Raw genomic sequence first — 25,806 nt, forward strand, 5'->3', positions numbered from 1 at the left:
GGTACCAAGGATTGATCCTAGGGATGCTTAACCACTGAGCCACATTCCTAGCCCAATTTATTTTTTAAGACAGAATCTTACTAAGGTTGCTCAGGCTTGCAATCCTCCTTCCTTATGCTCCCAAGCTGCTGGGATTACAGGCATGTGCCATCGCTCACAGCTAGTTTTCTTTTTTTTGTAGTACTAGGAATTGAACTAAAGGCTTTACAAATGCTAGGCAAGTGAGCTACAGCCCCCACCTCAATTTCTCTTCATTAAGGATGACACTATTCTACAAATTACTTTTTTTCAGTTGCATATCAGTAAGACAAAAGCACTGTTGTAACAAAATTCAAAAGTTTAATTTTTTCAAAGCTTAACTATACTAGTGAAAATAAATTATATTTAGACCACCTTTAATATTTGTACATCATCTTCATACAACTATAACAGTGCTTTCAAAAGACATTTTGTAAAGAATATTATTTTCACAATTAAAATGTGTTTCAAAAATAGGGCAACATTAAAGAACATTAGTCTGAAATATATCTCATAATGCTGAGAGGTATATTATTCTTTATCAAATTAACTGTACTTGTATTCAAAATAACATGGCTTTTAACTAATGACAATTATTTCTTGTCCATTTCAGTGATTTCTTGGATCCAAAACAAAATCTGTGTATTTATTTCTTTGAAAACATCATTTGTTGACCGTCCTTTCACTGCCATGGAATGATTTGCCTTCTCAATCCAGTGGATTTTATTGGGAGCTTGCATTTTCTGTGCCACTTTCTCCAACAAGTTCTAAGAGGAAAAAGAAGAGGATACTAGACTAATGCTGTATTGTTTAATAAAAGATCCCCCCCCATACTGCATTCACTCACCAACTATTCATTTAATACCTACTCTATGGAATGCACAAGAAAATGAATGATAACACTGAATGGATCAATTACTAACAATAATAAAGGGTTTAGTGAATTAAACCCCTTCCAAAAAAAAATATCCCAAGGAAATTATATATTCTGGGAAACACAAAGATGTTTCATAATATTGGGCTAATATTTCATAATATGCCAACACTGCCAACCCTTTCTCAAGTCAATTTTATAACAATCTGCATGAATGATGAAATGACAAATCAAAGTACAACTTCATAATTTCCAAATCATAGCATTTGGAATATTAACCCTTCACTTTCCAAATAAGGGCTAATCCATTTACCAACCCTCTTTCCAGAGAAATGGATTTTGTCAGCATACTGCTATTTTTACTTTCTCTAGAGCAATAGGGTGACAAAGGCACAAAACTAGCTGACAAATTAGCATATTTTTAGGAGACTGAATTTTGCAGGTAATCTCATTCACTCTCATTTAAACAAACATCAAATTGTAATTCACCTTCTCACACATTTCATCTGCTGAGCCTGACACAAACAGTACAGGATCTTTTATACGAAAGAGATCTTCATCTCTGAGTTTATGCTGTTGTTTTGGATGGTGCAGTGGATAAGAAATACAAATGAGACCTCGAACAAAACCATCAGCATCATCTGGCTCAATATGACACATTACAGAAGCAGCTGCTCTTGAGCCCATTGAACGACCTAATAAAATCAAAATTCAGTTCAGTTTGAAATAGAAACATTTACATAAAGTAGCAGCAATGGATTTTACTGTTTGTATTTGTTCATTGAAAAAATTTCTTAGCTCTAAAAGGTGGCAACTAACAAGTTACAATTCCCATAATGGAAAACTATAGCCTTATGAAAAGCTAAAATCACATTTAAATAAAGCAATTACTTATGGCATGGTGGTGCATGCCTATAAACCCAGCAACCTGGAAGACCGAGACTGGAGGATTGCAATTTCAAAGCCAGCCTCAGAAATGTGACCCTTTCTCAAAAAATAAAAGGCTAGGGATGAAGTGTTCAGCAGCCCTGGATTCAATCCCTGGTACTCCTTCCCCCGAAAGCAATTATTTTTCTGAAGAAAACTTCAAAATATGAGGACAATCTGTGAAGGAAACATTTGCAAGAGAGTCAAAGATATAAATAAAAGGAGAGTTCCTGCCAGGAACAGTGGTACATGCCTGTAATCCCAGTGGCTCAAGAGGCTGAGACAGGAGGATTGTAAGTTCAAAGCAATTTCAGCAACTTAGCAAGGCCCTAAGCAACTCAGTGAGACCCTATCCCTAAATAAAATACAAGAAGAGGCTGAGGATGTGGCTCAATGGTTAACTGCCCCTGGGTCTAATCCCTAGTACCAAAAATAAAGGGGGGAAAAAAAAAAGAGAGTTCCTTAGATTACTGTAAAAAAGGTTTAAATTTGCTTAAAATACATAAAATACACCAAGGAGGTCGCTTACCAAAACAAACAAAAAGCCTTAAATTACCTTCCTGGAATCAACTATTTTTAATATTAAAATGGATAGCTAACAAGTATTTACAAGTATTGCAACTTACCTCCAAGGAAAACACCTGCAAGTTTGTATTCTCCTGAGGTCTTTAGGTAATTCTAGACAAATCAACCAAAAAATTATCAATTCTTCTCCTATACAATGTTCTACCAGAAAGCCAAGACACATTATTTCTTATCATTACTAACATGTATGAAAATCTATGCAAAGACAATCACAAAAATCTTAAAAGATTCTTCTTGAAAGAGATATCAGTTCTTTTCTTTTCTGGTCACTATTAAATCACGTTGGGTAACACAAATATGTAAGAAAATATCAATTTACCTTTATATAGAGATGTGATATACCTATATATTACCCTTTATAAAAATATTCAAGCACTGAGCTATTGTTAAAGAACAAATTAATTTTAAAAGGCCAGTAAGGGCTTCTAATTTGATAATATCTAATTTAAATCTCTGAAAAAACTTAGCAAGCTTGAAATAATTTAGATTAAAAGAAATTTCAGATTTGAGCTTTATCTAGGAATCCTATGCAATATTCTTAAACATATATAGAAAACACTGTCATATTTACACAGTAGGTGAAACACTCCAGAATGCCACAATTATAATAAAGTTATATGAGTTCAGTGAGGAAATACTAAATAGTTTTCTGGGCAGTAGCATGGGGGAACATTTCTGATGTGTGCATTCATCTCCATGGAAACTAATGGCAAAAAAGGAATAAATCTGACCACTAAATGGCCTTCTTAACTGTTGTGTTTCTAAGGATACTCATTAAAAGATTTTTTAATAAAACCAAATGACTGCTAACAAAACTGTCTTAAATTTATTAAAAAATTTAAACAGAATCTTATTAAAAGTAAATATTAAGAAATTTCTTACCAAAACTGCTTTGTATGCCTTAATTCTATGCACAATATTAAGGCCTTTACAGGTAAATCTCAGGCAAAAAAAGCCATGAGATGCAAGATGGGATGCCAATGACATCAGATGAGGAAGATTCATATCTCCTGATGCTCCATGTGTAAGAATTATTCCGTATGTTAAACTCTTGCTAGGTACCAAACAAACAGCATCCAGCAACTTATTTCCAAAAGGTATTTTTAATTTAACCTGAAATTCAAGAGAATAAGGAATTAAATTACTTCCTTGACTACTCAGACAAGAGAATAAACTATACATGTTTGTTTGGAGAGACTCAAGATTCAAATCATGGCCTCCAAATAAAAACTAATGCTATTAATAAAAGTTAATATTTAAGTGTGTCAGGTACTATAAGTGCTTTATATGTATTAACTCATTTAAACCTTTCTTATAATTCTACGAGGCAAGTACTACTATTATTCCCATTTTAATAGACCAGGGCACAATAGATTAAGTAACTTGCCCAAGGTATTATAACCACTAGCTAGGGTTCAAACTCAGGCAGTCTGCTCCACAGTCCTTACTTTTATTAACTATGAATACTGGACTGCCTCTCACAGTGCAAGTTGAAAATAAGAAAAGCACTCTGATTATGATTACAGTTTTTTTAAAAAAAGGAAACCTGAAGATACATAACATATGAAAATATTATTACCTCTGTATGACTCATTTTCACTGTTGAATAATAAACTTAAAGTGCATTACATCTGAGAAGCAAAGGACATCTCCCTGAAAAGAAGATTCTGTTGTGAAAGGTGAGTTGTCAGACATGGATATGACATAAGAACTAAGAATGAACAAATTCAGTAGCTGAAATAAACACATTCAGAACTATATCTTTAAAAACTGGTGTCTTTATATGTATATTATTTAACCAAACAAATTTCTATCAATGCTAAGAACTGATTACAAAGCAGGATGGCGGGACTGGCAGATATAAGATAAACCAAACATGATACCTTGACATGGAAGCCTTGAGATATCTCATTTTAAAGTAGGATGCTATATCTTGGACAATTTTAATTTAGAAAATATACATTAATACACATTTTTGTAAGCAACTTTATTCTCAACCATCCTCAACTGAATTTCTTTGCATCTGTTAACTCATTTCCTTCATCATCACTCTCATCTCCCTTTCCCTGTAAAAGAAGCATGTATCCACACCCTTGCATGTGACTTTGCAGTGCCTCCCAGTAGGCAAATAATACATCTCACTCTACTGACTCTGAGTTTGGCTATGTGACTTGATTTAACAGAATAAAGGTAGGTGTTTCAATGTGCTACTTCTACTGGGAGACAAGGCAAATTCCTAGAAACCCTTCTGAATTTTCACTGAGCCACAAGTAAACATGCTCAGTAGTTCTCCATTTTCAGCCCCTGGTCCTAGAATGAAGACATATGGAGTAGATTTGAACCCCGCAAAGTCCAGCCTAGTCCACCTAAGATCAAAATCACAGCTGAACTGAAGAACCATGGCCATGAAATGATCTAAGTCCATTGAAATTTAGGAACTGTTATGCAGCATTCCTTTTACAAGAGAATTTTAATTTTTGCAGGATATTATCAACATCGGAATCTCCACTACCACTGTGTCCACATTAAAATTCATTCATTTGATAATATTTGAAGTTTAAAAGATACCAAGATTATACAATGAAAAAGCCCCTCTCAATCCACTTTTATCTTGCATCCAGACTCCCTCTATTAAGGCAACCAATTTTATCTGCTTCACGTGTATCTTTCCATATAGTACTGTACTTTCATTATTTTCAGATGTATGTAGATATATCTAAAAGATAAATTCCTGGGAGAGGAACTGCTGAGTTTTAAAAAAATATATGTTCATTTAAAAAAAGTATATTTCATTTTTAAATAGGCAACACATGAACATGATTTAAAAAATAACAAAAACATAGTAATGTCTCCTCACACTCTTCCCCTCAGACACTAAGTTTATTTCTCTTCCCAGAAGCAATCACTGAAATCACTGTGACCAACTTGTGCACTTTTCCTTCTGTGAGTAGAATTCTCTTATTTGAGTATTAAGAGTTGTTAGTCTGGCCACAAAAGTTCTGGGGGTCAAAGGGTGAAGGCGATGGAAGAATTCAGGCTTCAGTATCCTTTTATCCGAACTGTACCCCTCCAATTAATTCTGCCTTGGGTTCCCTGGTTCAAAATGCCTCTACTTTCTAGAGAAGCTTCCATGGAGTCTTCTAACAGCAAGAAACGCAGTCACTCAAGAGTGTAAAATGGGAAAGGAGAGCTGGACACCTAATTTCTGTTTAAGCCTCTCACCACAGCAGACCACCTTCACTCGCAGTACCAAAGGTAGCAGGTGCTGCCGGCTCCCGCGCACTGGGAAATTCTGCGGTTCGCAGGGAGCCGTTTTATGGCACTCCCCGCGGCTTAGAACTGAGCTCGGTCTGCTAAGACACTGGCTTTCTAGAGACATTCTCGGAGGGCAGCTTTCCCAAGCCCTCCAGTGCTGCGGGTCTATGTCTCAGAAAAAAAAAAAAAAACTTTATTTTTTATTTTGGTTTTGGTGAAGTCTCCGGGCAGGTTCAGCAGAGCCTGTTCTCAGTCACCCGCACCCTCCCCGCTCGGTTTGGTGCTGGTTCAGGACCCTCCTCTCCCGGCCTCGTCTCGTCTTCGCCGCTGCTGCGCGTCCCGGGCGGCTTCCGAGCCCCGCGCGACCCCCAGCGACTCGACCTCCAGCTCCGGGCGGCCTCGGGAGGCTGAAGCCCAGCCCACCCCGGGGGCAGAGGCGACCACCGCAGCGCGCGTCAGGGTATGGAGCAGCGGGTGCCGCCGTGAACACCCAACAGCCGCCGCGGGCGGAACGCGCTACCGCACCCGGCGCCACAGGCACCCGACTTTCGGTTAAAAGACGTTTGCGCACGGTTACGTCTCCCGCGCAGCGTCGGCTGTCACGGGCGAACAAAAACGCCGGCGCTCGAGTCGCCGGAGGTCGCGGCCACCACACCCCCAAAACCACACCGGAGCAGGTCCCTGGAGGGCCGCGAGGAGTGCGGGCTCCGCGGCGCCCGGGAGCCCCACTTACCCGCCGCCGTCCGCCGAGCCCCCGGGCGGCCCTGCGCGGTGCCCCGGCTCCGGGCGAGTGGCCGCGGCGAGCCTCCCGCGCTCCTCCAGCGCTCCACCCGCCGCCCGCCGCCGCGGCCGGCAGCCCACACGCCCCGGGAAGCCGCCCTCTGCATGGCGGCGCCCACCGGCCCCGCCGCACTCACCCGGGAAGGCAAACGCGGCCGCCGGCGCCCAACCGCCCTCTCTCTCTTCAGAGCACCAGCTAGCACGCTCGAAGCGACCGCCTCGCCGCCCCGTCAGCGCGGTCCGCAACGACGCACGCGTGCACAGGCCACGCCCCCGCCCGCGGGGCACGCCGGGAGCAGGCGTTCTCCCGCCTGTCCGGCCCTGCGGGTTTCCCGCCGCCGAGGCTGTGGGCGGGGCGACTGTGGCGAGCTCGCGGCCGCGAGGGCGGGCTCCCCACGCTTCAACCCCAGTCTGTCCCCGTGCCATCCGTGCTGTTGCGAGCTGTTTGGGGCGAAAAACAGGGGTCGACCCTGACCAGTCTCTTTCCCCAGTCCTCAGTACAGTCCTCAGTATTGTTGGCTCGGTTACACAGAAGTGCAGAGTGCAACCACCTCTCACACTTGCACCAGCAGTATGCAGCCACCTCTCGCACTTGGGCCACACTGAGCCTCGCCCCATCTTCGGATTCTTGACAGTCACCTGACTGGGGTCTTGTTAGTGCCCTCGCCCTTCCTGGGCTCCTCTATAGGCGAGCATTGCGCGAGTCCTTGAGGCCTCCATCTAGGCCCAGGCGGCATGGCTGGCCCTCGCCCGCGCCCACCTGCTACTCATGAGCGAGGCCACGCACGGGGCTCCATGCACGGGGCTCCATGCACGGGGCTCCATGCACGGGGCTCCATGCACGGGGCTCCATGCACGGGGCTCCATGCACGGGGCTCCATGCACGGGGCTCCATGCACTGATGCTCCCACGTTGGGGAGCTCCCCCACAAAGAGCTGGTTTTGTGTGCGGTGTTTCTAACCAGAGCCTCCCCTGTATGAAATATTTCTTGAGGATAATGCGTTATTTCCAAGCCTAGTGCAGTTGGTGGCTGCCCTCTTTTCTGTCATTGCACATATAAGGAAATAAATTCCAGGAAACACTTATTCACAGTCATTTATCATGAATGTTTTTCTAAATTGCAGTCTTAGCAAACACTAATTGCTAATGTTCTAGTTAAAAAAAAAATATTTACATGCCTGACAGTTCAGTAGTTTTAAGTGTACAATTCAATGATTTCTGGTAATTTTGCAACCATTCGTAACAATCACCATTTAAGTACATTTCTATTACCCCCCAAAATGAATCCTGTCACTCCCCGTTCCTAACCCGAGACATAGACAACAACTAACAGATCTTTCCTCTCTATAGATTTACGAGCCACCCCATGTAAATGGCGTCATACAACATGAGGTCTCCCACCTGGCTTCTTGCACTTGGGGTGTTTTTGAGATTCATCTAGGTGGTGGCCTGCTTCAGCACTCTGTTCCTTCTTATAACTCATTTCTTTTTATTGCTGAATCCTACGCATTTGTGCATGCAACTTGGTGTATCCTTCCACCAGTTGATGGACTTCTGGCTTGCTTCCACTTTTTGGCTCTAAGGAATAATGTTAAACCATTCAGAGCAGAAGGTGATGTGACAACAGAGACAGAGAAATTTGAGGATGATAAGCTGCTGACCCAGAAGATGGAGGAAGGGATCCCCAACCAAGAAATGTAAAGAATAAAGCTCTAGAAGAAGGAAACAAACAACAACAACAACAAAAAAAAAAAAAAAAAAAAAGGAGGGAAGGAAAGGGTGTTTTTCCCCTTCCAGACTCCAGATGGAGCCAGCGCTGACAGCACCTGACAAGTACTGTGAGGATGGCCTGAGGCCTGAGCCCAAGCAACTACATTTTAAAAATTTCAGTTTGAAACCTGCAGTCTCATAAGGCACACCCACAGAGCCCTCCATGATGGCCTCAAACAAGTTACTTGCCCCAACCCTGATAAACAGAGTGAAGCCTCTGGCAGGCTGTCCTCACCTGATAAGAGGGAGAGGTAAGAAAATCAGGATGGAGACCACCAGACCAGATGTTTCTGACCCCATGGTAAATGATGTTGTGGAGAAATCTGGTGGTAGCTGATAAGGATTGAAAGGCAGGCGTCAAAAGCCCCAAAGTTTAGTATAAATAATAGAGCAAAGGAACAGGAATTCAGCCACCGAAACAAGGATCACTCGAGCTGATGAGGACCTGACATTCCATCATTGGTCATAGTTTTCCTGATCCTCTGTGTGAACCTCACAGCTCTCAAACTCTACCACCTGTCTGGACACTGGTGGGAGCCATAACTTCTCCCTAGGACCCTCTCCTCCATCGGTCGTCCACTCCACGCCAGGAAAAGCCTGCCTTGGTTACAGACCTGATCACCGTGGTCTGAGTGAGTGTGCATCTGCTGGACATAAAGCCTAAGGCTTGAGACTTTTGAACCTAGCACACAGAAGGAATGTCTGTCATTAGCCTGTCGTGATTAAGTGTGTTTACAGTGCTTGGAATTAATCTTAGAATTAATTAAATAAACAAAACAAAAGAATTGTTTGCTGTGAATTAATTAATCTAGAATGGTTTGCTATGAATTGATTATGTCTCTTGCAGTGCTTAGCATTAAGGATTGTCATTTTCTTTTCTTTCTTTCTTTTTTTTTTTTTTTTGGTGATGCTAGGGATTGAACCCAGGGCCTTGTGTATGCAAGGCAAGCACTCTACCAACTGAATTATATCCCCAGCCTTGTCATTTTCTTGATTAAGAACCTATGGGGTGAAATTGTATTGAGTGATTTGAATGAATAAAACATTGAAAAGGGCAGAAGCACGTGGACATTCTTTATTTCTCCCCCTGGACTGCATACATTGCAGTTTTTCCCACTTGCGACAGTACATTTGTGTTGTTTTTGACAACTAAGTTTGTGGTGGTTTTTCACAGCACCAATGGGAATCTAATATATATGTTTCGCAAGTAATGAAATAGTCTTCTTTTGAAATTACTCAGTTGTTGAGCACCGGGAAATGGGATTTACTCTTCTGTGGATGGGGACAGAGTTTGTGTTGTGTCAGTTTCCTTCATGTTAGAAATTTAAGTTACCCATGGCCTTTGCTTCAGTAATTCACAGCAGGCAGCCTTCTTTTTGATGGAGCAGAACGTTAGAAACACTTCTTCCCACAGAATGGGTGGAGAGGATGAACCATTATGGTCTGGGCCCCTGATAGACCTCCCCTCCATGTATGTACATCCAAGGAAATGCCTGGAAGTCTACACACTAATAATGGTGGTTCTGCTCAGGAAAGGATAGGAATCAGAAAGAGCTAGTTCTTTAAGTTATGAGCATGTATTTTGTCAATTATTTTTTTAAAAAAACCCTATCTTTTAATTTTTTTATTTTGGAATGATCATAGATTTGTGGAAATATATAAAAGTATAATCAAGGAGGTGCTGTGTTCAGTTTCCCCCAATGGTAGCCATCTTCAGTAATTGTAATGTAATATCAAAACTAGGAATCTGAAGTTAGAACAATCCTCAGAGTTTATTCTGCTGTCATCAGACACATGTGTATATTCTATGTATTTTTATCTCCATTCATGTAAACACCACCACACCACAATACAGAATAATCCATCACCAAGAATATCTCTCAAACTACTTTTTTTTTTTTTTTTTTTTTGGTACAGGGGATTGAACCCCCTTGTAAAAACCCAACTTTACCATAGAGCTACATTCCCAGTTCTTTTTATTTTTTACTTTGAGACAGGGTCTCACTTAGCTGCTTAGAGCCAAGGTAAGTTGCTGAGGCTGATCTCAAACTGATCTCCTTGCCTCAGCCTCCTGAGCCACTAGGATTATAGGTGTGGACCCTGTACTTGACCTTACGCTACTTCTTTATAGCCATGACTATCTCTCTACCCATCAAATTATTATTATTATTTGTAGTACTGGGGATTGAACCTAGGGGCACTCTACTGCTGGGCTACATTCCAAGTCCTTTTTATCTTTTTTACATTTTGAAACAGGGTCTCAGTAAGTTGTTGTAGTTGACTTTGAACTTGAGGACCTCCTACCTCAGCCTCCCTAGATTCTGGGATTACAGACATGTGCCACTGCAACCAACCAAGATATTATTCTTTTTTTTTAAAAAAAAAATGTGTTGTTGAATGAGAAATAAGTTGGAGGAAAAAATTTGGAGAGGAAAATATTTATGTATGTTTATATAATCACATGAAACTTTCAACTCAATCTCTTATGCCCAAATTGAAATGATCAAACTGAAAGTCCAACTCTCTACACCAAACTTTGAAAGATGTTAAAAGCCATGTGCCAAAGGTTGTCATCAACAGATCACACACTCCATGTTCAACGGCCAAAGTCAGGCCTGACTTCCTCACTGGAATCTCACATCTCCCCATTTAGAATTAAGAGATTGGTAAGACAAGCAGGATAGATGAGGAATTCCATCTTGTCGACACCTACCTTTGACTCATTTTACAACAGGAGCCTTCTTCATGAGGAATTCCTGCCAGGGTAATGTGTCACTCCAGGTCCAGGGAACACACGGGCCAACTGTGGTGGTGCCACTGTGATAGATTGTAATGGCATCTCTCTCGAAACAAAGGGGCGGACGAAAGAGTTGTATAATGAGAAACATATGTTCCAGAAACTTTGAGACTTGCTAAATTTTAGAAACAATTCTGAAGACTTTATTTATTAGAGTCACAAAGTAAAAAAAAAAATTGACTATTTCAGCTGCTGAAGTTTGTACTGTTAGATGAGGAGACATCCTCTATGCCAGTTTTAAAAAATATTCTGTTTTGCCTTTTGTCACTAATCTTGTGGAATTGTTCTTTGTTTATTTATTCTTGTGGTACAAGGGATCCACCTCAGGGCCTCACACATGCTAGGCAAGGGCTCTCCCACTGAGCTGCACCTCAGCCCATGGAACGATCTTTGATGTAGTATGTGCTAGACCCAAGTGTTCTTTCCCATGTGAGAATCCAGTCACCTCAGCTCCCTTCAGTGAAAAGCACACTCTTTCTCCAACATCTGAGTTCTCCATGCTAGACTGAGTGTCTACATTAACAAGGGCCTGTTTATGCCTCAACATTCCAGTATTATTCTGTTTTTTTATTCCTATTTGTGTACCAATATCACAAGGTCTTAAATATTCTAGCATCATAAGACATCTTGCTATATAGTATGGGAAGTCCTCCCAATTCACTCTTCCTCAAGAACGATTGGTTTTTACAGGTACATGAATATTTAGAAATTGGTAAAGTTTCACACAAAGTGGGCAGGGCAGTGCTAGGGTTATGGCTCAGTGGTAGAGTACTTGCCTCACACATGTGAGGCACTGGGTTCAATCCTCAGCACCACATAAAAATAAATAAGTAAAGGTATTGTGTCCATTTACAACTAAAATTAAAAAAAGAAAAACAGGCAGCACAAATTTTTTATTAGGATTACATTGATTTTATATAGGAAAGAATTAACATTAATATTAATTTTGCCTGGCTATCAACATATATCTTTCAATTTAATTAGTTTGTTTTCAAAAATTGACTTATCTATTTTTGTTACACTTAATTCTTCAAATAAGTACTGCATGGTCTTTAAAACTATTATTAAGTTGTATTTTATGTCTTTTTATTTAATTTTCTGTTACTAGCTGGTCTATTGTAATGCAATTGAATTTTCTTGTTAATTCTAACAATTTGTCCATAGATTTGTCTGCATTTTGTGTGTACTATAGTGTTTCATCAGCTTTTAATGCCAACTGTCTTTGTTATTTTTTAATTCTTGTACTCTCTTTTTCTGGACAGTACTGTTGGCTTACATCTCCTGCACTATGTTAGATGAGTGTGAGTGGGAATTCTCATGTTGTTCCTGATTTCAAGGAAATGTTCTTAGGAGGTGTTGAAGAATGGCCTCCCCAAAAATGTCCAGATCCTAACCTCTGTGCCTATGAAATGTGACCCTGTTTAGAAAGAAGTCTTTGCAGATATGAAAATTCTTGAGATGAGATCATCCTGGATTTAGTATGGGTGTTAAGTCTAATGACAGACATCTTTACAATGACAGAAAAGGGGAAAACAGACACACAGAGGCAGTGGTGAGTGCCACTCTAAGAACTGCCAGCTGCCACCAGTTAGAAGGAAGTTGTTGGGAGGGATTGTTCCTCAGAGCCTTCAGAAGGAAGCTGGCACCCTGAATTCAGACTTCTGGCCTCCAGAACTGGCCTCTAGAGAAAAAAAATTTCTCTTGTTTTGAGTCACCAAGTTTATGGAGGTTTGCTGAGGCAGCCCAAGAACACTGACACAGAAGATAACACAGGGCATTGGCGTAGTGACCTTGGGAATACTGATGGATGTCAATGCTGGACAAAGAAGAGTGGGTCCTGCCATTCCAGACCAAGGGAAAAGCAAATACCAGGGAAGTAGGGAAACAGGCATTGACAGAAGAGGGAGAGGAATGGTTTTTATCAGGTCTCAGGTAGCATTAGGAAGTGGGAGAGGTCAGATTAAGACAGGCCTTGTGTGACACATTAGTCAGGATTAGGTTTGTTGTGAGTGAGTGAATTTCCAAAAGAGCAGTGGTTTAAAGGAGACAGGTCTGTTGCTTGGTCATGTAGGTGAAGACAGGGAGGCGGCAAGGCTGCTGCGTCAAGCCCACCCTCCCTCTTTCTGCTCTTGGTCCTGATACAGCTAATGATAGCACAGCAAGGGCCTTTAAAATAAAGATGCATTTATTATAAAATTCTAAAAATGTGCTTTAAAGGACAGTCATGGGAATGATGTATATAGAAAAATCTTCATAATGCACATAATCTCACAGCAGATTTTATATTGGGGAATTAATACTTAAAAAAATATTCTTCTTTTCTGCTGAGAAGAGTCTTCTGAGCACCATTATTTGAAGGAAAGGTATTTTTGCACATCAGAGTTCATCTTTGGTCTGCAATGAAGAAGCCACATATTAAGAGCCATCAAGAAGTTTTTATGAATCAATTATTTATTCTCCCCTAAAGGGGAGAGGAAGAAAAAAACCAAGTTTCTGTTCCACAATTTTAGGACCCAGAACTATTTCCAGAGGATCAGAATCATCCCCAGTGCAAATCACACTGTGTTTCACAGGGCTCCTGGTGGGGAATCCAAACTTCCACGGGTCTGTGCTACTGTAAAGGTCTTGTGTGAGGAACAGAATCAGTGAAGGGCTGGTGTAGACAAAGAACAAAATATGAACAAAGCTATTATCCTGTCACTAATTTCCACTAATCAGTGTAAGATACTGATTGGTACCTCCTCTCCCTCACAGATAAAGAAAAAAATTGAACATTACAGTCCCAAAGTGGGAAATGTCATAACCCTAAATCACAAACTTGGTAAGGGGAACCTTTTGATTTGCAATTCCTGTGCCACATTGACTTGAACTGATTTCCTGGCCTTGACAGAGGTCACCACTGATTCTGTACCACTTGAGGGTCAGTGAGCTAGTGGTAAATCAATTCTCCAAAAACAAAACCAAAAGGTATGCTGACTGTTATGGTACAAACACTTCCCCAAATAATGATTCCAAGGTAGCAAAAATTTAACTAGTGTGTGAAATTCCTGAATACCAATAGGTGGTGAGCTCACATGAGCTGGTTCTGTCACATCACTGGGGCCAGTGGTCACCTTATTGCTTTTAAACATCTTTGAGAGGCTGACATAACCGATGCCAAGTCTCCCTTCCCATTTTGGGTTATAATACCACAACTTTGACTTTGTGCATTCAGAAACAAAATGATTTTGCTTAAAATAATGTCTAGCCAGCATATTTACACACACACAAACATATAAGCAATGCAGAAAACTGAAATTTATATTCCTCCCAACAAAAATTCAACTATAATCAAAACAACACTATGCCTCCATGTAAAAAAATGCATTATTTGATCATGAGATAGTTTTGTTTTGCTATACTTCTGCTAGATAATTTTGAGCTAAATTCCTCTATGGGCTCAGTTTTGTTAACCAAAACAAAGACAATCACTGTATGACTTCTATCTTTTCAAGCCTTACAAGTCCATATGTGAATCTGAACTTTGCAAATGAGGTCATCATGTAGTGGCATCAACAGATATTGTTTTTAAATACTGTAGCATGAATACTTATGGTTGAATATTTTTTTTCATCTCTGCAATGGAATGATGACCTCTGCCAAACCCATCACATGGGGAGATGAGGGCATCAGACGATCCATGTGAAAATACTTTTCAAACTGCAAACATCTGTTCAAATGCTATGTGATCTGAATTCTCACGTTGAAAAAGGCTTCGCTCAGCTTTGCCAGAGCTATTCTGGCTCCTCACTTAACTGCACATTTTCTTGTACAATGTTATTATCTACTACAACCATCTTCCTAGTAGACTAAGTTGCTTGGAGGCTTCAGGAGGAATTAAACTGTTTGTTGCCTGATTGAATGACTAGAGGGATGGGTGTAAACTTGGATCAACCCTAACTCTTACATTGCTGCTGGCCACAGGGTCTGTTCTGTTACCTTTTTCCTATGGCATGTACAAGGAAAGAGGTCATCGTCGGTCTGTGGTTCTACCCTCTCCATGCCCTCTCGGATCTGGGGCTCGCTCACTTGTAAGTTGGCATATTCCTGATGAGTGACAATAGAAAAACATCCTTTATGCAACACTTTAAGTGCATTCACCAAATAAGACACAGTGGAATTTGCAGACCAAGATTCACTTCACTCACATGTGTATGTAAAAATTTGATGTGCAGAGTCCCCTGTAATCCCCAAAATGCCCAACAACAGAGTGTGAGTCCTGAAGTTCTTTAAACTCTGGCTGTCTGTTCCTAAATGGCCATTATTCTATTCCTAATTTATATGACTTTTTTTTTTTCTTCAAACCACCTTCTGCCTTAAAGTGAAAACAATTTTGCACATGATCTGCCCTAGAATAAGAATCTGAGGACAGATTTCTACCTGCCCCTCCATGGCTTGCCCCAGCCTCAATCAGTATCCTCTTCATTAATTCTCACCCTGGGGCAGGCACCATGCGAAACACTGACGTTAACACCACCCAGTGGATCTTTGGATATTCAGATTGAATCCCCCCAGTTCATTCATTTTAAACAGTTTTTCTTCTATATTGCTTCATCATCTCGTAGGGAAGACTTCAGAACAGGAGGGGCCAGTTCAGATCAGATACAGATCAACTTTGCTTTGCAGCAGAGCCTACAGTATGGGGCTCAATATGTACAAGTCTCAGATAGAAAGCTTAATCTAGATCTAATGCTATTATTAGCAAATGACATCTTTACTGCTGTATTATTTTTCTAATGAGCCTTTGAAATTGTCAGATATGCTTTGACTATAATCCCTAAATGCTTAAGTCTGTGGAAATAATTTCCAAGAGAATTCCTGGCCCAACGGGGGGTCATGACAAGAGGCCCAAACACATACTTTGAGCTGTTTACACAAAGAAGTGACAAGGCAGCAGCAACATAATACAAAGAGAAAATACAAACCATGTATGGTAACTCTGCCAGTTTCCTAATCATATGCCACATAGTTCTAATGTTTGTTCTTTCACTTGATGTTGTAATATTTTCCATCAGCTAAGCTTCATTTTTTTCAACTACGTATTATTACTACTTAGTATTTGTCCCGATTTTCACCCAAAGAAGTACATGAATCTCCTTATATTAATATACTTTTAGAAATTGTTAAAAGGTACATTATATTAATATAGTTTTAGAAATTAAGTGAGTGAAATATTATTTGCCTCTCTACATGTCCAGTTGTTAAGTTATATGACTATTTTCTTGGAAAATACTAACCTGGAAAAGTTTAAAATAATAACAGAATATGTCATCACCCATGAGGTTATTTCTTGCAAATTCTTGTCCAGCTTTTGCTATTTTCTTTGCCTTGGAAATTAAAAAAACAAAACAAAACAAAACAAAACTTTCATGAAGTATTTTTTTCCTATGTAGACATATGCAACCAAAACTACAGAGCACATATAGTGAGACCACAGCAGGAAGCATAGCCCTGGGGGTTCTCATGTGACAAAGGAATGTTTAACAGACTTTATCTGTTCAAAACCAAAGGGAGGTTTTCAAGACTTGAAAGTCTGAGAAGTCATTTTGTGCTTCCTAGAGTTAAACCTCTCTTGGAGAGAGAAGATATACAGCAAGCAAAGGAACAGTGAGTTCCTAAAGAGAATGCAAGGTGCAGCTATATTAATGTACTACCTTCACAGTTTTCAGCCATTAGCTTGAAGCTAATTCCTGTAATTCCTCATTTTATTCCACAAAGGTTAGTGACATCTCTTGGCAGACTGGCCATCTTAATTTTGACATTACTTGTGAGGGCAAAACTGGTATCTCCAGAGACAATGCTTACCAAAAGAGAAAACATAATCTGGTTGAGGCTTAGCTTTCATTTCACATGCAGAGTGGACAGTTATCTAAGATCAAGGGCTGTGTTTGCTCCAGGGAGCTACTGTACCACTCCTGGGCAGGCAGCTTCCCGTTTTTGTATCTGAGCATACATGGAGCACTCTCCAGGCCCAAGACGTTGCAAACCTACCAGTGACATCTGGCACAGTGGAGGTAAACCTTCCAGGAGACCGACCTTACCTCTTCATCATGGTCTTTAGCCCATTTAAGTTTTTCCAGCAGATCACTGAGGTTGCTTTTAACTGGAATGTAGTGTTTCCAGGGCTGCAGCTCATTGTAGAAGTGTTCATAGTAGATCGAGTCCTGCTTCAGTACGACACTGTCGCCCACCAGCAGGTAGGGCAGGCGATATGCCGCCACAGTGCCATCGATATTTATTTGATACTTATGCTGCAAAACAGCAGTAGAGTACAAGAACCTCCACTGAATTCCCATTTTCCATTCTTTTTTTTTCCTCTCCGCATTCCACACATCAATCTGCCATCTACAGATACAACTGCAAAAGCAGGGGCCAGATTTTGCCCTATGCCTTTGCCATTTGGTAATTATTATTATATAACATGCTCACCTATAGACAAATGTTTATTTTGATATGGTCCTGAATTTCACAAAGAGAGAAACAAATCTAATATTGAAGAAGCCAATGAAATAAAAGACTACAACATAAAAAAAAATAGACTTGAAACTTTGTTTTTCCTCTACTTCTTTATGGATGGCATAAGTACCTAACGATGGCACGTTCTGTGCCATGTTAACCATACTTTTGAAGCAGCAGATGGGCCACCCAAATGTCTCAAGGAAATTAACAAGCTCCAGGGCAAGAACATCTATGAGTAAAAATATCCACAGAGCTGTGGTCATCAATAGCCTTAAGTTATAGAAAATTCCACAGGCAGGAAAAAGCCAAGGCATGATGTGACAGCTGTCTAAGGAGGGGTGGCTCATCTTGCTCTCTAGTTGTGATCATTCCTTTCTTTGAGATTACGCCTTGAAAAAACAATGACAATTCAACACACAGCATTATCTGGGTCTACCTACCTCCACGTAATCCATCAAAGGAAAATCTGGCTGTCTATGGAGCAGATAGTTCATTCATCACTTGTCCTTCCCTACAGGAGGATGGTTGACTACCTTTTGCCATCTCTCTCTCTACCCCAGGGGACTACAGATACTCCTCTTCCCCTCAGTGATCCAGGGAGCAGGGCGCTGTGCACTGAGGAAAGGAGCTGTTAGAGAAAGCATGACTTCCTGGGAAACATGAGTAATCCACATTCTGGATGAGAAAAGCCATTCCAGAATTCCCAGGCAGAACATCAGCATTTCAAGTCACTCCTCACCAGAAGGCCTGATAAGAACACCTGGTTTTTATCTTCTTTAATAGTGCTGCCGTGCTCTGGTTCTGGTGAGAAGTCCTTGTAAAATGACTGACATGAACTTAATAATAAAAAAAGGATTTGAGCTGACATGGGCTTATCTTAAGGGCTAGCTGGGGAAAAACTTAGAGCTCTACTCAGGCTCCAAGCACCCTCATGCATAATTCCATGTCAGGGCTGGGTGCTGAGAACAGAGGCAGGCTGTTGAAACCCATTTCTCTCCTCCCCTGTGATTTACAGGCTTCGATTCCCCTTTCCCAAAGTGCTATTTACACAAAAACTGGGAATGCAGAAAGGATTGGTCACTACAGATATCATACCTTGAAGAAATCAAAAAAAGAGATGTGTTTCACAATGGGACCGTACAGGCTCTCGTCGTGTTTAAAGAAGAAAAAGTTGGTGAAGGCGGCGTCGATGAGTTCTGGGTGTTTCCTACTGAGCTTCACCAGCTCCAGTCTCTCCTGGCGGCTGTCTCTCCCTCTCCAGAGGGCGGTGGAGTTCTTCCTTTCCCAGGGAGGCCCCGTGTTGGCTTGCACAGACAACATATCCAGACTGACTCTGGAACACAGAAAGGGCAGCGTGGCTCCCTCCGAAACCATCACACCACAAAGACAGGAGGAAAGAACTCACCCAAGAGAGCATGCCCAGGTTGGGTCAACCCGACCCGATTCTCACCGGCCCATGGTTTCTAGAACAGAGTCCGTCAGGTCGTAGGTGGGCATCACGATATCCTTGGAATCTGTGGAGCCGCACCAGGAAAAGATGGGATGGATGTTTGAGCTGGACTTCTTTTTTTCCAAAGGCCAATCTCCCAGATTTACAAAAAACTCTACATCTGGCATCTTCACCTAGGAAAAAGAAAACAAAGTGCTTATTGGCCGTTCTTGCATTGCATACTACCTCATATTTATCAATTAAAATTAGCAATTGCACCAAATGAAAGGCCAACCTTATAAGTTTTGGGCCATCATGACTTTAGCTTGAATAGTGGGTAACTTTTCCAAATATGGTCACATGTATAAGCATTCTAAGTTTCCTTTCTGTGACGTCTAAATTGGCCAACAGACTCACTAAAGAGGACAAGGTGGCAAAGGTAATCTTTGTTCTAAAGCTGCCAAGAGATGCTAAGACAAGAGAATTATTAGAAAACAATTCTAAGAATTCTTTTTTGAGCACTTGGGACTCTAGCCTTAGTTTCATGCGAATGAGCCAGATGCTTCTGTTTTAGACTAGGTGGGTGGTAGGGACAGGACTTGAATTCAGGAAGTCCAACCAAAGGCCAATACAGGAGCTTCCAAGCTATGCATCCCTAACTAACAAATGTTGTGAACGTGTTGAAAGAACCTGCTTTATTAGCCATGGAAAATGCTTGGGGGTATTTGCAAAACTAGAAAATAAGAATTTTCTTCAGGACTCCAATTTCTCAAGCTGCTTCTCTTGAATAGGTACACCTATTTATTTGTTTAGGTAGGAATTGTGTTGGTCCTGTCTGAGAAGCATCTTGAGAACTTGGAGTCCTGAAGAAAATTCTTATTTTTCTCATGGACACAGGTAAGCAAGAAATATTTGCCAGTAATCTAAATGTCTTAGCCTAAAGGAGGCATAATACTGGTGCTAAGTACTACTATATTTAGGATTCACTGACTGCATAGGCTTTGCAATCTTGAGAAGAAAAGTATGGTTTTCCATGAGTAATTCAATCAAGATATGCACAAATGATTCAATAAGTAAACGTTGTAATAGATTTTTACGTAAATACACAATTGGTAAAAAAAAGTTGGTATAATTTTTCATATCAGCCATTTTAACAGTATTGTTGAAATACTCCACTAGCTCCTATTAAAGCACATTATGCCAAGGAACAGGATTCAGAGAAGGGGTGATCTTCTTTGGACTTAAAGTGGGTTTAGAATCAAAATCATTTTACCACAGGCATTTTCTTTCCTCTGTAAGGCATTGATACGAGTCTGATTCCCCTAAAAAATATCCTTAAGTTCTAAATCTCAGAATATCAGAATGACCTTATTTGGAAAGTGGGTCGTTGCAGATGTAATGAGTTAAGATGAGGTCACACTGGAGGAGGGTGGTCCATCAATCTAAAATGACCGATGCTCCTGCCAAAGGAGACAAGAGAGACAGACACAGGAAGGCAAGGGGCACGTGCAGAGAGGAGAGAGCACAGTGATGCACACCAGAGGGAACACCAAGGACTGAGGCCACCAGAGGCCAGCCAGAGGCAGGGCAGAATGTCCTCACAGTCTCAGAGGGAACGTGGCCCTGGCAGCATTCTGATTTTGGACTTCTGAGCTCCAGAACCACGAGAGAATAAAGTGTTGTTTAAGGCACTCAGCCTCCCGCACTTTGCTAGAGCAGTCTTGAAAACTAACACAGGCAGCCTATAAAAGATTTCAGAATATCATTCTCCTAAGACTCTAGAATAGAACATCCTGGTATTGTTATTAGTGTTTTTTTTCTTTTTTAAAATATTTTTTTAGTTGTAGATGGACACAATACCTTTTATTTTATTTATTTATTCTGATGTGGTGCTTGTGAGGCAAGGGCTCTGCCACTGAGCCACAACCCCAGCCCCGTTATTAGTTTTGTTTTGAAAAAAATTATTTTATGAAAGCTGGATTACAATTGCTTATGATGGCTCAGAGAAAAGATATAGTTACCTTTCTTGTCAAAGAAAGTAGTATGGCATCCATGAAAATTCTAAAACCTACATGCTCACCATGAGTCTTGATGTAAACCTAAAAGAGAATTGAACATTTCTTACATTAGTCTAAAAGTACTGTCAGACTTGACTGAGGAAAAGCTTGTCACAATGATTGCTACGAGGATGATGTTTGATAGGACTGTTTAGCAAATTGTAGCCCAAATGGTCAAAACAAAACAGAATCAGGAAATCAAGCAAACCTCAATCATGTGTTGTACCTTGTTATTCTTTAAGGTGTAGTGACACAAGCTCTGCCTCTGTCCAAATCTTTTTGGGATTTCTACTGCAATCTTGTCTGGGTCAACAGTGGGGAAATGTGCCAGATCTTTCTGAATCTGCGCAATGGTTCCTGGGCAGTTCATTTTCTGTAACCAGGCTGCACTGTCCTCCAAAGGACAGTCACAGTTCTCGTGGTAAACCGGCCCTATTCACACACAGAAAACAAAGCACAAGAGGGAATGTTTTACTCAGTATTTGACACATGTTACGAATACCCAAAATGCAGGCTTCTTGAATTTTGACTAGTGAAGTAGGAAGGCATATGGATTGAAGACATATTTTTAAAAGAAATACACTTTTATTACATTGGGGCATTCTGAATAAGTCGGCATTCTTCCTGACAGCTCTTCAACATGAACTCCCATGACATCCTCATGTTCAAGTCTACTTTATACAAGTTCGAAAGACAGCTGATGGCTTCTAATGTGTCCTCTACAGTGGATATTACCGTTGGTTGCTCTTTATGTTTGGGGTACCGAAGAATCTCCAAACATTAATAAAAGAATACTAGAGGAATACACCTGCTTTAGTGAGGGACAAAAATCATAAGAATGAATATTTCAATGGTCTGTTATACAAATGAGTTCCTAAAGTTTCTAAAGTACTTTTATCAATGGGCAGAACATCATCAAAAACAACAAGAGTAAACAAAGAACCTCTGCTATTCTTTAAAAAAAAGAAAAAAAAAGAAAAAGAAATACAAAGTTGCAAAGGTAATCCCCAAAGCAGTCTATTTCATTAATATTATGATGAGTTAATTACACATTTATAGAAATAATACTAACATCATGTAGCAGAATCTGAATGGATTTTTACTGTCATTACTTTCTGTAATCCTCGGACTCCCACCTGATTCGGGGAGGACTGAGAATGCAGTATTTTTTTTTAAATATTTTTTTTTTTGGTTGTAGATGGGCACAGTACCTTTATTTTATTTTTATGTGGTGTCAGGGATTGAACCCAGTGCCTCACACTTGCTAGGCAAGCGTTCTTCTGTTGAGCCACAACCCAGCCCACAATACTTTTTTTTTTTTAGGTTTAGCAGGTTATTCGGTACCACATGGTCCTGATGGGAGGCAGGAAAGGAACCTAGACGTTTAAAGAAACGTTACCTTTCTTGGGATGTTTTTGTTATGTACAACGCTTCCCCAGTGTTTTGGGGTCCTGCCTCCTCTGAGAGGGAATGGCCTGGGTAACAAGTCTCATCCTATATTACAAACCACCAGAAAATTTCCCTGGAAAAATGGCATTGGAACAATGACAAAAAACAATGGTCAACTCCCCCTCTCTGCGTTAAGCCATCTTCCTTCCTAAAGTGGTCTACCAAGTTTCGATAACTCTTATCAGTTATATAACATCTTCCATCTCCAATTAACAAAATACCATATAGGATCATATATATATACAGCTTGATTATTCTTGCTAATATTATGTTTTCAGACAGCAAATTCTCTAATTATGTTCCTTGCTCTTTAGCAAACTACAGTTTCTACTCATATCTTGAATTTCTCTTTTACCAAGACTCCGACCTTATCTTTCAGATAGGACACATCTTTTGTCTTTCAGTTAAAAAAAAAAAAATACACCAAGTTGTTTTGTAGATAGAATGACATGTATTATTGTGTTCAGTACTATTGTTATAAAACTCTGTTCCAAATTACCTTTTAAAATATATGGAGATTTGGCTACATGTTGACCTTGGAATTTAACTTCTACCTTCAGATTTTTGTAGCTTGCATACATTCTGTATCTCACTATGAAGGATCCATCCTTCCGGTCTAAAACCTGGACTCCAACTCTTGTGAATTGCTCATCTGGTGCTGAGATTTTAACCTGGAACACCTTTTCACCTGGAGAAGATGTGAATCTGTGATGTGAAGAACAATGAGATACAGAGATTATTTTAAGGAATAAGCAACAAATGATTATGCTCTTCAGTCAGTAAACTTTTTCTGTTCTCCACATTCTTCCTCTAACATGCTTGCTTCTTCTCTTTTATGCTTTCAGTGCCAGAATGAATATGATGGATCAACAATTTAAAAAATAAAGAGGAAGACAATGATGAAAATAACATAAAAGTTTCATTAGGGCTGGGGTTGTGGCTCAGTGGTAGAGTGCTTGCCTAGCACATGTGAGGCACAGGGTTCAATCCCTAGCACCACATTAAAAGTAAAAACTAAACAAAATAAAGGTATTGTGTCCATCTACAACTAAAAATAATTTTTAAAAGTTTCATTAGACATTGACAAAGGCATATGTTAAGATTACTGATGTGTGTAAGCATGCAAATATTTATAATTCTATAGATAACAGTATCAGTCTGCTATTTATATCATGTCTGTCACATCCGAAAATCTGTGATCAAATGGTGTGCCTTGCAAAGATGACTTTATTTTGAAAACTAACTCTCAGTGATTCTTAAAAAATATCAGAATTATAAATCATGCCCAGATGTGGGCAAAAGCAAGGTAGGTAGTATACCATCTTTGTAAATAAAAGTGTTTGTGGAGTGAGTGCTCTTGGAGTTGAGGTGGTATTTGTTTCTCCAACTGTACTATTTATAGCCGAATGACAAAATTTACAGCCTTCTTTTTCCTTGGAAAAATCCACACACACCCCCAGTTCTGGGGTTTGAACCCTGAGCCTCACACATGATACATGAGTGCTCTACCATTGAGCTACACTCCTAACCCCTGGAAAATATTTTATTCCTAATATATTTTTTATAAAATATACATAAATGTAAGTTTAAAGTATAGAGTTCATAGGAATGAAACAGATTTCTGTTACACTCATACAGGAGTTTTGTACTGCCAAACTTTTCCTCTAAATTCTAAAATGTTAGATAGTAGTTAGTTTTTCTTCTTGGGTTTTAAAACATGGTTACCTGCCCATGTCTACCTGAAACTCTAGGGCAGCACCACAGAAAGCTGAAGCCAATCAAGTTTCTAACAACCGAGCTTAATTCCTTACAACAGTTTATGCAAAAAGTAGTTAGAAATAGCATTTCCAGCAGAGTAGGAGCTTTGTTTTGCCCTGATAATGCGGGAATACTTATCAAAACAGTTAAGAGAAGAGCTATTATTATATTACATATTGCAATTCCTAATTATTTCTAAAGCTACAGAGAAAAGTTGACTGGGAAGGGGAATCCAGATGTGCATAGCATCCAAATATCCTGGAGTAAAACTGCTGCGGAGAAGCGAGTTTTGGGGTGGATGAGAAACAAAGGAAGAAACAAAAAGTCTTAACGCAATCCCGAATAGTTGAAGAGTGGTTTTGTGACTTACTTATCCCCTGATGTATCCACCGCCTGAATATAGAAATAGCGGGCGGGAAGGACGACATCTGCTTTTAGTCCGGGTCCCCATATTTCGCTCTTCTCTGGGCTCAGTCGCCTCTCTCCGCCGGTCTCGGCAAGTGCTGGAACCGTCCCCAGAAAAAAGCAGTAAAGCAGCAAAATGCTGAACATTTACAAGTCGGACTCTCGAGATGATCCACGGATAAATGCAGACGTGTAAGGGGACGACACCAGCGGAGACCTGGGCAGCGGCACGTTGGTGGGTCGCGGCGGCTAACTCGGCTCCAGAAAGTGTCCTTTAATGTGCACGGCAGGCGCTGGCTCGACTCTCCACGTCCCCACAAAGTCACAACCGGAGCGCTGGCATGTGCAGGTAAAGGATGCCAGGCGTTCTGCTAAGACCGGCGAGAACCGCGCTGCTTCTCTCTCTTGGGACAACTATAAACTTGTGCTATTTTTGCTGTTGGAGCATCATTTGGGGGGCGAATCCGTTCCAGGTTCCAGCTAAGGTACAAGGCGAGAAGATTGGCCTGCGCGCGGGGCCAGGCTGAGTAAGGGCTTCTCCAAGTGGATGGCAGAGTGGACACGCGGCCCGGCCCCCCAGGCTCCCTGGGATATGTAGTTCGCGGCAGGACTAGCGGAAATCCTGCCAGCTTCTTTCTTTCTTCCTTTTGCTCCCCCTTCCTCCCTCCTCCCCCGCTTTTTTTTTTTTTTTTAAACCAACTCTCATCCATATTTTACTTTTTGGTCGTGGCTTTCAGGGAACAGATAAACACTACAGATGTCCAATAGAGGCGCACAAGGGTCTGGAGTCACAGCTAAGATTTTTCATTTCTTTGGTCACCACATCTTCAGCACGTGCAAAGGTTAGATATAAAAGGAGGGGTGAAAGGAAGGTGTTGTCACTGATGTCTGACGACCTGTGGCCGGCCATCGCAGTCCAAAGTGCTGTCCTGGCGCGCTCCGATGGGACCAGAGACACCAGCCCCAGGGTAACCAGAGGCGCATAGCTGGCGGCGCGCTGGCAGCTGTGATCCAGGTCCGGCGCGGGGCTCCACCAGTGCCGCAGCGACCCAACCCGGCTGCACTGACCAGAGGTACACGGGGGAGTGGGCAGGAGCCGAGGTGACCTCCAGCAGTGCGCCCCCCGCTCCCCCGCACACCTGGCACTCCGGGGGGGGGGACTCGGGGTACAACGGCGGGGCCTGCTGCCGCCCAAACTCTCTAG

At 41.1% G+C, this 25,806-nt stretch overlaps 3 protein-coding genes across 7 annotated transcripts in view; 1 reads left to right on the forward strand and 2 right to left on the reverse strand.

The window, feature by feature from the left end:
• Nucleotides 1-260: 260 nt before the first annotated feature.
• Tex30 (testis expressed 30) lies at nt 261-6,671 on the reverse strand. 3 transcript variants are annotated; one of them, XM_076872419.2, is made up of 6 exons: nt 6,577-6,671; nt 3,984-4,057; nt 3,287-3,517; nt 2,446-2,497; nt 1,382-1,587; nt 261-785 (listed from the first exon to the last, which is right to left on the reverse strand). In XM_076872419.2, exons 2-6 carry the CDS (start codon nt 3,996-3,998, stop codon nt 612-614), a joined length of 678 nt encoding a protein of 225 aa, XP_076728534.1. In that variant the 5' UTR covers nt 3,999-4,057; nt 6,577-6,671; the 3' UTR covers nt 261-611. The 3 variants fall into 3 exon arrangements, with proteins under 3 accessions (XP_076728534.1, XP_076728535.1, XP_076728537.1); XM_076872420.2 differs by having other exon boundaries at nt 3,984-4,071; XM_076872422.2 differs by lacking the exon at nt 3,984-4,057.
• A 6,524-nt stretch (nt 6,672-13,195) lies between these two features.
• On the reverse strand, nt 13,196-25,353 carry Poglut2 (protein O-glucosyltransferase 2). Its single transcript, XM_076872014.2, has 10 exons — nt 24,568-25,353; nt 22,939-23,144; nt 21,217-21,422; nt 20,955-21,032; nt 18,955-19,127; nt 18,600-18,837; nt 17,087-17,296; nt 16,283-16,372; nt 14,985-15,092; nt 13,196-13,400 (listed from the first exon to the last, which is right to left on the reverse strand). Exons 1-10 carry the CDS (start codon nt 24,747-24,749, stop codon nt 13,383-13,385), a joined length of 1,509 nt encoding a protein of 502 aa, XP_076728129.1. The 5' UTR covers nt 24,750-25,353; the 3' UTR covers nt 13,196-13,382.
• The window catches only part of Bivm (basic, immunoglobulin-like variable motif containing), a 34,192-nt gene continuing 33,613 nt past the window's right edge, over nt 25,228-25,806 (forward strand). The window contains exons 1-2 of one of the 3 annotated variants that reach the window (XM_077110672.1): nt 25,228-25,444; nt 25,518-25,675. The gene's annotated coding sequence lies outside the window, so the exon portion shown is untranslated. Of the gene's footprint in view, nt 25,676-25,806 lie in introns of all 3 variants that reach the window. The other 2 variants (XM_076872010.2, XM_076872012.2) reach the window with 2 other exon arrangements.

The sequence above is a fragment of the Callospermophilus lateralis genome, chromosome 12 (assembly GCF_048772815.1).
Source record: "Callospermophilus lateralis isolate mCalLat2 chromosome 12, mCalLat2.hap1, whole genome shotgun sequence".
NCBI classification, from domain to species: domain Eukaryota; kingdom Metazoa; phylum Chordata; class Mammalia; order Rodentia; family Sciuridae; genus Callospermophilus; species Callospermophilus lateralis.